The sequence below is a fragment of the Perognathus longimembris genome, chromosome 1, assembly GCF_023159225.1.
Source record: "Perognathus longimembris pacificus isolate PPM17 chromosome 1, ASM2315922v1, whole genome shotgun sequence".
NCBI classification, from domain to species: Eukaryota; Metazoa; Chordata; class Mammalia; order Rodentia; family Heteromyidae; genus Perognathus; species Perognathus longimembris.
Genome location: NC_063161.1, coordinates 27,831,385 through 27,843,420, shown reverse-complemented (window position 1 = coordinate 27,843,420; position 12,036 = coordinate 27,831,385). Strand labels below are relative to the sequence as shown.

General features: G+C 33.6%; 1 protein-coding gene across 4 annotated transcripts in view; it reads left to right on the top strand.

Annotated features, from left to right (window-relative positions):
• Mettl25 (methyltransferase like 25) overlaps window positions 1-12,036 on the top strand; it is a 45,590-nt gene that overhangs the window by 21,728 nt on the left and 11,826 nt on the right. For all 4 annotated transcript variants that reach the window (XM_048358682.1, XM_048358688.1, XM_048358700.1 and 1 more), the window contains 2 exons: window positions 3,536-3,630; window positions 8,920-8,949. In XM_048358682.1, coding sequence (XP_048214639.1) covers window positions 3,536-3,630; window positions 8,920-8,949 — 125 coding nt within the window. The remainder of the gene's footprint in view (window positions 1-3,535; window positions 3,631-8,919; window positions 8,950-12,036) is intronic.

The following is a 12,036-nucleotide window of genomic DNA, read 5'->3' as shown; positions in this document are numbered from 1 at the left end:
CTTGTACTCATGATAAATAAAAGTAGCCAAGACTTCTTAAATCTAAACCAAAAAATTAACATATCTACATAGAAAAAGTGGAAAAGAAATATCATCTCTGCTTTGAATATAAAGTAATGTAAAAGCAAAATAGAAATTCATAAAGGGTTGACTATAAAACTAACATAAGACAGGCTTTAAGGGGGGAAAAAAGCAGCAAACACATTTAAACTGGTTAGAAGGACTCAAATAGTAGAGTTCCTGACTAACAAATGTGAGGCTCTGAATTCAAACCTTTACTTCTAATAAAACAAAGGGAATTTTGGAATTAAAGAGGGGATAAAGTTTCTAACTATAAGACATGTTCAGCTTGATGGATAGTGCTATTATTAATTCAATATAAAGGAACTAGTTGTAGCTCTACATTTAAGAGACTGACAAGCTTCTAAAAACCTTCAAAGATGACTAAGAAGTAGAAGAATAAACAAAAGGCTATTCTAAAATTATTTGAAGATAGCAAAGGAAGGAAAACAACAAGGTTCACTGATAAGGGTGATAGTGCCCAACTTGAAGACAATGGTACGTAGTAGAAGGAACAGTGAACACTGACTATGGGAGATCTGTACAGGAGGCTTCATTCTTCAGGAGACCCATAATCCGATCAAATGGATTCCAAAGGTAGTTAAATCTACCTGAAAGGCTTTGTTTAGCTAAGAGTTTCTTGCTTTTGTGTCATTTATTTGCACTCATTTTTAGAAGATCCTGTAAGGCCACCACAATATTAATCACAGAAGGAATCATGATGCCTATTAGAAAACTTCAAGATGATTTTATGACCTTGAAATATCCAGTGTTAAGGTTTCACATAGCCTAGCAGTTCCTTTAAATTGTCTTAGAATCTTTCAGCTAGTAGAGGGTTTTTTTTTATATGGAGCCAGGGGAGACAGATCACTGTCTTCTGTGTTAGCTTTTGTTGTGCAAGGTTTACATGGGGGCTCTCACAAACAGATTAGGTACCTTTATGTCATCCTTCATTGTGGTGGTAATGTTTTTATGCACGTATCTACAATGTCTTTTTGGGAAAGGCCCTGCATTTTCTTGTATGATCAAACACTTATCTCTTACCTTCAAAAGGGAATTTCTCATATCTCTGGAGCAGTAAATTTTTCTCTCACATGTCTTACATGGAATAATTACCTCCTTCCAGCTCGTTGCTTCTTTGAGATGGCATTTGTTATCTAAAGCTATGTAAGAAATCACCTCCCAAATTATTGCAGCTTATTGCCACAATAGTTGCTTGTTATTTCTATTAGTTTCTATGGGTCAAGAATTCAAGAATAATTTGGCTATGGGTTTCTCATTTTAGATTTTTCTTTTAAATAATATCTATTTTAATGTAACATATTTGTCAGAAATTCTGTGCTCTTTTCATGTAATATTAAGTTACCTTATTTTTCTGCCCAAGTTTTCTTTAGACTATCATTCCAGAGGATCTCTCTACCTATTTTCAGCAAGTAGACATGCTATTTTCTTCACAGCTCATGGTGAATTGCAGAGTAATTGTAATCACGAATTATACCTTTCATTACAAATCCATTTTTGTTGTATTTTAAGACTGAGATTTGGTTCAAGCAGTAAGTTGACTTCTACCTGTTTATTCTAGTGTTTTTCAAAATTATTTGCTTGTTTCTCTTTGTAAATACTTGGTTAGATATTAGAAAATGTTGAGTTACAAACATTGTTTTAAATTGTAAGATAATCTGTTTTTGAAAAGTGTATCTTATTTGAAGCCTAAGTATTTGTGTACTTCATTGTTTTGTTTTTTGCTTCATTAAGTCATCCCTTAATACAGTTGTTCCTTGGCTTCTGTTTCTGCAGAGGATTAGCTGTAGAATTTCAAATTCCAAAATCTGTGGATTTTTCAAGTACTTCATATACATGAGCATAGTATCATAGTTTATGTATATCATACCTGTAATTTAAATCATCTCTTTATGGCCTATGATACCTGGTATAATGTAAATATCACATAAATAGTTAATGCAACAAACCCACTGCTGCTCTGCTCTTTCTCTCTTTACACTAAGATCTGCTCATTATAACCTTATCATTTAGTGTTCATGTCTCTTTTAAATCCTAAAACCTTCAATAAAACACAACTAATTCTTTGTAGAACCAAATGTGGCCAAAAATGACTTGGATGGACTTCAGGGTTTCCATGAGCTCTCCATAATTGGAAAAGAGGTTGTTTATAAATGTGAATTTATAGCTTGATAATTAAAACTTTGGATTCTTGAGTCAGACTGCCTGGATTTAAATTCCAAGTCTGCTATATACTATATTTGGAAATTAGGCAATTTTCTTAACCTGCCTTCAGATACCCTATCTGAAATATGGGAATAATTCTATACCTAGTTCATAGAATTACTCTAGGAACTAAAATAAGTTAATGGATTTAAATTATTAGCAACATTTCCTCACAAGATTAATATACTAAAAACTAACATTATGATTTCTATTCTGATTCTAGAGATATGGATGTATATGAATATTGGTCTGATTAGCAGTGGGATATTTCACAAATAATACCTGAAAGAAAACACTTGCACAAGTTCTCTTGTGGAAGACTGGGAGTATGTCTCAAGAAGCCAATTCTACCAAAAACAGACAAAAATGCTATCTGATCCTTGATAGTACAAAAGTTTATTTCATAGAGTCTATCTCAGTTGCACTTTCTTTTAAAGATTTTTTTTGTTTTCATGTTTGTAGTTGTGTTTTACCTTAATAGAAATGTATGTTTATCTCAAATTTCCTTTAATGCTATCAGTTTTTATAATTGTTATTCAAATTTTTTAGGCTTTAATTAAAATAAAAGTTGTTCTTTTTCTTTGTTCAAAGACTCCATAGAACTAATGGTTCCATATGAAAAGTTAGAACATCAGAGAGTTATATTTGTGAGTTGGGCAGTAGGTACATTGATTTCTGGTGTCATTACTTGAATCAAAATATAATTGAGCCAAATTACAGTTGAAACTATTAAAACAATGAAGAAAAAGAGCCTATACAGCTGTTCTTTTTTCTTAAAAGTGATCATAGTAGTGAAAAAAATGTTGCTTTAAAATTGTTAGCAATGAATTCATGCTGTTCTATAGCAAACTACTAAATGCTATATTAATAAGTCACATTTTAAAAATCAAAGTCAAGTTGGCAGTAAATGTCCAATGTCTCATTACTTACCTCCTATAGTTATGCAAAACATGAAGATTATTTGCCATTTTACATTACTCTTGGTAAATCATAGAAAAATGATTTTGGCAAATTGGTTGGAATCAGACCTGAAAACTTAAACACAAAGCAGCTGTTATGAGCCAATACTATTTTCACAAAACTAGTGTTTTCAGTTAACAAACTGGAATAAACTGTTACAGATCACCACTTCCACATTTAACTACTGTTTGACTTTTTCAATGACTGATTTGCTTTCTCATTAGATTATTTACTTTAGCTGAAAGAGGAAGAATGTTATTTAAATAATACATACTCTCTCTGTCTGCAGAATGTCCTCAAGAAAAGTGGGGATTTCCAATGTGCAGCTATTTGAAGGAAGAGAGATGGTGCTGTGGTCGTAATGCCAGAATGTCAGCCTGTTTGGTACTCTTTGATTTTCCTTTGAATAGTAAATTCTGTGTTCAGATGTTTTGAAATTTCTCATTTTTGGTTACTCTCACATGTCAAACTCCACATTTTACAGATCTTTAACAATTTGTGTATTATAAATGGAGAGAAAATGATATGCTCTTCAAACATTATGCATTGTTCCTGCAGTGTCACAGTTAGTATTTACACATCATTCTCCAGTTGCTACATAAAATGGATTAACTACCACATTTTAAAACACAAAATCAGTTCAGTACATTATATATAACCCTATAGTGTATTTGTGTTTTTTTAATAAAAGTAACTTAATCTCTTAGTATGTTTATAAAGTGGAATAAAATACAAAGATACCTGGGATGTAAAGTCATTATCTAATTAAATAAAAACTTTACTGTGCTTGATTTGACAAGTGTCCTTGGACTGAAGATATTTTAATCCATGGTATTATTTGTTCCTGATTCTATGTTGGCTTGCAAAAGAAGTTAAACATTGCAAGTGATTTTATTGTCATGAGAAATTTAAAATATTGCACTTACATAGATGAAGAAATCAAGAGACTTAAATTGCAGCATAGGACTATAGTTAATTTGTTGCATTATGTCCTGGACATTTTGTAAGAGTAGACTATTTTGTGCTCTTGCCAGAGAAAAAAGTTATATGTACTATTATGGATATACTAAGTTACTTACCATCGTTTATCATTTCAATACATTTTTGTATATCAAAGCATTGGATTAAACTGAGCACCAGTGGCTCACACTTATATTCCTAGCCACTCAGAGGTTATGATTCTGAGGATCAAGGTTCAAAGCTAACCTGGAGCTAAAAACCCATGAGACTCAATCTCTAAATGAACTAAAATCTAGGCTGGAGGTATGACTCAAGTGATAGAGTTCCAACCAATCAAGCAAGCCAGTTGAGTACACGGTCCTCATCATGCCTTTGTATCAATGCCCCCCTAATATTTATGCACTAAAAATTTTAATGATCTGTAGTTGAATAAATATTTTAATGCTCAATCACAAGATAAATGAGTTAGTTAAAAGCTCTTATTTCTTTGCTTTTCATATACAATTTCTCATGTTTCTGGCAGATATAAAGTGTAGAAATAATTTAGAAATCTACTTTTGTTCAAACAAAAATTTCCCTAATTTAGCCCCACTTTAAATACTTTACTGGAAATTTTCCTTGTTTCTTTGTTGTATATATAAATGAAACTTGCTCAGAATCCTGTTAGAATGATAGTCATTCTTGGAATTACATTGTACTAGAACACTGATAGTTTTATACCCTCCTAGAAAGGAACTGAAGTTAAGTCTTTTCAAAGGAATTTGACCGTTCTAAGAAAAAAATGTTTAAAGATATTGACAGCAAGAAGTTTTATATTTAAACAAAGTATACCTCTTTGATAGGTAAAGAATGTCCAGTCTGCCATCAGAACCATTTAGTACATAGCTCTGTGATTCTGCTGGGCTGATCCTGTATGTCTGTGTATTGATCATTTTATATTTCCCTCAACTGCTGTTATAATAGCCAAATGTCCCTTGGTAGAGAAAATGTATCCTTCCCCTGCTTATGATGAGACTTTTTATTAATAATATTATTATTTAATAATATTTATTAATATTATTAAATATTTATTAATATTATTAAATAATAATATTATTTCATAATAATAATTAATAAGCTCAGTATCTGTAGTAAGGTTTATGGAACCTCCATCTTAATAATAACAAATTGCCAAGAATCATTAGATGACAAAGGAAAACCTAGAATTAAAAAACCAAATGTTAGATTTTGTTTTAAATGATAAAAATCAACTTCAAGGAAGTGAAAATACCCAAAATAACATAAAATGGCCATTCATATTTCTTAGCAAAACAAAAGAATATAGTCATAAAATAAGAATAATTGCTGTAAAATAAACTTCAAAGAACCAAGAAAAAAATTTTGAAAACCAAATCCCATAGATATAAAATTTACAGAGTATGTTGCTCTAAGGAGCTTCATTGATCAGGTCACTATTCTTGGAGTGTCTCTCTTCTTACCCACATCCTAATAACCCTTGCTCACCTTGACTTCGTTTCTTGTTTTTCATTTTAAACTGATTTTGGAAAGACTAGGAAACATCGCTTTTGTTATTATGTCTTGGATTTTTTTTTACCTGTGCATCTAGAACTGACCCATCTTTTGCTATATGTTTTTATTGACACTAACTTTAAAAATTATTTCTTTTTCCAGTTTAGCCTTACAAACATCCATAACAAAAATTTAATTTGAAATTAGCATGGTGACTACCACAAGTAAAAACTCGTTATTTTCAGTTGTTTAATTTATTTTGAACTTTTCTGTTTAACATCATATGAAAATGATGTAGTAACTTTCCACTATATTCATAACCTTCTACTTGACAGATTTTAATGAAGGCTTCCTTCAAGTAATTTTCAAGTACCTTGAAGATACTCTTCAATTGTTTTTATTCTATAATTCTCAAAACAATTTCTGAGTTGTACGTTTTCATACAGTGAACTTTTTTCCCAGTAAATCTACATTGTATGAGGATCTAAGAAGTACACCAAGACAAGAGCACATTTTATTTCTTCCTCACTTGCTAATTAGCTGTAGAACTTGAGGCAGGTAGTGATCCTGTCAGTGACGCTTGTACATCTACAAGAATTACCCGTACGTGGCCAGCAGCAGCTCCCAACATGCAAACAAGGAAAACTTCTAAAGTGAAAACAGCACTGAAGCAGACAATTGGCCCTAGACTAGCCCTACCCTCAGTCCACATATAGCAACAAGTCATACACCCGGATACCTAATAGACTTCAGATAGTTTTCTTATTTCTCAGTGGTACCATAGGATTGTCCATTGTGACCTGAGCAGATGGGTGTTTGCTTGGCTACTGAGCCGTGCCATGAGTCTAGTGATAAGAACCTGTACCTCAACTGAGCCATTCCTCAGTCCTGTCTGAATATAAAATATTTCAACTGAAAGTCTACAGTTACGTAAAACTTCTAGCCAACATCTTGGCCTGAGATGTGCTAATGCAACATAGAAATAAAAAAGTGTGAGGAAACAAGGCATTAGGACTCCTCTAAAAATCAAAACTGCACAATAAGAGACTCCAATGATATGGAAGAACATACAATCTCAAGCAAAAAGTTCAACCAAAGTATGATTATTAGAATGATGAATAAAACTAGAGAGATCACAAGTAAATGCTTGAATGAGTTACAAGAGGCTACAAATAAACACCTGGGTGAAATAAGGAAGACAATGTAGGATATTAAAAGGAATTCAATAAAGATATATGAATGTAGAAAGTAAAATTGGCATTCACAAAATGAAAAACTCAGGTCATTTTAAAAAGAGAATATTAGAACTTGAAGACAAGGTAGATGAATTACAGAAAATTCAGATAGTAAAGGAAGACAAAATGCAAATAAAACATTCATCCCTTCAACATTGAAAGACCAAAATATGAATTGTATTTATATAAAAAAGAGAAGTTTATACTAAAAATAGAAACCTAAAGAATATATTTAATAAAATAATAGTAGAAAATGTCCCAAATTTTGGAAATGACATGACATTCAGACTTTAAGACTACTAAACAAACAACACAAAAAAGTTCCTGTGTTATATTCTAATTAAAGCTCTGGATACAGACTTGTGAAGAATATTGCAAGCTGCAAGAGAGTGACACTAAAATGTAAAAAAGGCAAATATATCAGAATAGTAGTAGACTTGCCAACACAAACTTTACAAACAAGGAAGGTATAGAATAATGTGTTGCAAAACCTGAGAAAATAACAACTTAGAACTCTAAATAACAAAGTTATTGTTCATAGTTGAAAGAAGATATAACCTTCAATAACAACTAAAGGAATTCCTGACATAAATCCATGAAAAAAAAAACAAAACACTGAAAGAACCCTACACAGAGAGGTAAAAGATATACATACCTGTGAAGACATAGGAAATAGTTTCACCGGACAAGTAGATTAAGGAAATAAGGATTCCAAAAGAGTCAAACACTAAAAAGAAAAAAATGACAAGGAATTAATACATATCTGTTCATTTTTCACTTAACATGTTTTGTCACCTTTGTTGAAAATTAGATATGCCGGAAATCACAGCTACTCAAGAGGTGGAGATAGGGTCCAGGTTCAAAGCCAGCCTGAGCAAGAAAGCTGCAAATCCCCTATCTCAAAAAAATAACCCAGGATGTAGTGGTTGACAGCTGTAATTCAGGTACTCAGAAGAGAGAGGTAAAAACATCTAGACCAGAAGACTATTCAGGCAAAAGTATAAATCCCCACTTGAAAATTGAACTAAAGAACTAAGAGGGTGGAAGTAGGCTGGGCACCAGTGGCTCACGCCTGTAATCATAGGTACTCAAGAGGCTGAGATCTAAGAATCAAGGTTCAAAGCCAACCCGGGCAGGACTGTCCATGAGACTTGTCTCCAATAAACCACCAGAAAACTGAGAGTGGTACTGTGACTCAAGTAGTAGAGCACTAGCTTAAAGCTGAAGAGCTGAGACAGTGCCCAGGCCCAGAGTTCAAGCCCCAAGACCAACAACAAAAAAAGTGGGTGGAAATATGACTCTGGTAGAGTGCATGTCAGTTAAGCTTGTGGCCTTGAGTTCAATTTCCAGTTCATATAGATACACAGACAGACAGACCACAGATAGGTGATAGGTAGATGAATAGATAGATAAATGGATAGATGGATAGCTTTCAAAAGTAATCAGTTCATTTTCTTTGCCACAAGCTTCCATTAGAACTAAGAATGTAGCTTGCTGGTAGAACTTCAGTCTAACATACACAAAACCTTACATTTGGTCTTCAGCTCTCAAAAGTAATGGGACAAAATTATATGTTTTTTATATTTATAAGAAATTTGTTGAAATGGTATATATAAGTATATATCTGTACATATATATATATATATATATATATATATCTTGATAGTTTTAAATTTGATTGTTTAGCTGCACTGAAGTTAAGTCCAAGTATGTCATTTCACTGCTTTCCTGCTTTCTATTTCCTCCTGGAATTCTGGGAGTGTGTGTTTCTATACCAGCCTTTAGACATTAGCCCTAATTTATACACACATGTAGTTGCCATTCTTTAATGATGTTAACATGTTTGTATAAATTTACACTATCGCTTAATTATTTTAAACGTTCCTTTTACGAACCCTTACAGTATGTTTATGAAATCCTTGAAAACTAAATATATCAGCAGTCTTTGTCTCTCTCTCCTTCCTTGAAGGCATTGGAGCGGGTTGCAGTTGGCCAAGGGGTAAGTGAGAATGTTTCCTTTAATCCAGCTAATTAACATGACAGTTTTCTCTCAAGCCCTCTTCAACTTGACCTACTGATGAACTTAAAGCCTGATGGATTTTAATAAATATCACCTCTTCTTGTCATCACTGCATAATCAAATCTATACATGGCCTTTAAAAGTGAAGTGAACATTCAAAAATGTAAATTGAGCTTGTAGGAGAGTTTCCACATATGCTCTTATACTAACCTTTCATTTCTTCATATTATATTAAACAGACTATAAATATTTCTGAAGTATGTTGTTGCTGGCTATCAGGCTTTTATGGGCTTAGCTCAAACAAAGATAAACAAAGTACAACATTCAGTATATTATTTAACTGTAATCTGAAACATATTTCAGTTGGTTGTTTGATAACTTTTTATATGGACTCATTAGTCATTTGTTGCAAAAGCAAATGAACTTACAAGTGCAAACAGAAGTTTAATATACTCCCATAGTATCTATATAATATTTTATACATTAAGTTAGGTATCAATAGATATTTATAAAATCTATTTATCTCCTACTTTTATTTAAGGAAATCTTTAGCATTTCCTCCCTTTGCCCTCAGTACTAACTAGAGCATGGTCGCACTCAGCCACTTGAACCAAGCACACCATCTTTTGGTTTTCATTGTTTTTGAGAGGGGATATTAAGTCTCCCTGGGCTAGCCTCTGACTTCATACTGCCTCTCCCTCAGGAATAGCTGTGATTAGGCTGTACTTCCATAGTGGGCCAGAACTTTCCAAAAGCTTTTTTAAAGCTTTTCAAAAGATTATTCTTGTTAAACTTAATTGTAGAAAACTCTTTCTTCTTCTTTTCAAGGAACACTAACAGTGTTACTTCAAAGTCAGCTCTAGTGGCTCACACTTGTAATCTCAACTACTTCAAAGGCAGAGATTAGAAAGATTACAGTACCCAGTATCTTGAGGCAAAAAGTTAACAAGATCACCAATAAGCCCAGGATGGTAATATGTGCATATAGTCCCAAATGTATGTGTAGAAGGATTACAGTTTGAGGCTATTCCCTGGGGGCTGTTTCAGGGCAACAACCTCACTGACTAAAGTGTAACTAAGACAAGAGTATACTTGGGGCTGGGGATATGGCCTAGTGGCAAGAGTCCTTGCCTCGTATACATGAAGCACTGGGTTCAATTCCCCAGCACCACATATATAGAAAAACGGCCAGAAGTGGCACTGTGGCTCAAGTGGCAGAATGCTAGCCTTGAGCAAAAGGAAGTCAGGGACAGTGCTCAGGCCCTGAGTCCAAGGCCCAGGACTGGCCAAAAAAAAAAGGAATACACTTTATCTGTGGCTCAATTTGTAGAGCACCAGCCTAACAAGCACAGGACCCTTAGTTCAAACCCCAGAACCACCAAAATATAAATAGTAATAATGCTCATTTGAATTTAAAATACAATTTATCAGTAGAGGCCAGGTGCGTGCTGGTGGCTCATGCCTGTAATTGTAGCTACTTGAGAGGCTGAGATCAGAGGACGGGGGTTCAAATCCAGACAAGGCAGGAAAGTCTATGAGACTCTTTATCTCCAATGAGCCATGGAAAAACTGGAAGTGGACCTATGGTTCACTATAGTAGATCACTAGCTTTGAGCAAAAAAGCTCAGACACAGCACCTAGGCCTTGCGTTCAAACCCCAGAATCAATTAAAAATAAAGGAGAAAGAATAATAGCATTAACAAGTGTCATTTACTTGAGGCCAACCACATTCATACATTCGGTATATGTTGTTGATTTTTAATGTATGAACTATGTTTATCAAAAAATTGGTAAGAACTGATACGTTTGAAGGGCTTAAAATTTATTGTGGAAGGGAGTGCACTTCATTTTCAGACTGTTGTCCATTCTGTCTCCATCATCTCTGAGTAATCCGTTGTATCGCCATCATATTCTGGTTGTCCTTTCTATCTCTATCATATTTTAGTCTAATGACTTTGGACATGTCATAATTTTTCTGCAGATTATTTATCTGTTAAATAGTAAGGGTGACCATAATAACAGGAATGGAACACTGCCTTGCTTATAACTATCTTGTTACAATGAAATGGATGAAACAACTAATCTGCTGAAAACAATGTCTAGTGTCACCTTACTACAAATAATTAATCATCATGACAGTGAAACTAATAATTAGGTCTAATATACAGTTTACCAAACTATTGGTCAAAGTTCTTCTCATCAAGTTACAGTTTCAAAAAAAAAAAGAGTGTCCTTTGAGCTGGTTACTGTTGTTAGCCCCATTGATAAACATAAACTAGAAATAAGGAAGTAAATGCCATAGGTTGAGTCTCTCCACTGGAGTTCATGCTGGTAACTATACTATACTACATGTGTTCCCTAGCTAGGCATCTGAGAAAAGAAGGAGCTTTCTTTGTAATAGGCCTTTTTATTACCACACTGGTGGTATGATGGTTTTTAATTTTCAAAATGTTCATTCATGCTTCTAAGCCAATCTAGTAAGTTGGATTTTGTTACTAAATTGACATGGAATGTGGTCCATAACAGATGTGTTGGTAGTGTGTTCTTGTTCCCTTAATTAATTGCAAGGCCCTGACTTGCAGCTTAGTGCCCTTTCTGGTTGACCTGTAAAATGCATTCATAATATATATGTGTGTATATATATGCTTTAAGGATGTATAGTTCCTGTTCCCTCCTATTTTTTGATGCATTAGAAATAGAATTGTTCAGTACATCTATTACTTGTGAGAGAAGGAAATTAAACTGAGCCAATCTAGTGTATTCTAGTCAAGCACAGCCAGCTTATGAAATGTTGACTCCCCCCACTCATACTCATCTGCATTTACCAGGATGCATAGTCCTAGTTATTCCAGGAATGTGCATTTAAAGGCACTTCCTAAACTCTCTTCCATTTATCTTAGGGAACAGCTGTAGATCTCTTATTAACTCAGGGTAATGGGAATGATTTATTCTGTCCTGTTTGTATTTCTGTCCTGTTTGTATTTCTTTATGCATTCCTTTCGTGTATGTTCTCTTGCTAAAAATATATCTTAGTTTTCTGTTGTCAACCTACACTGTTTTAATAAC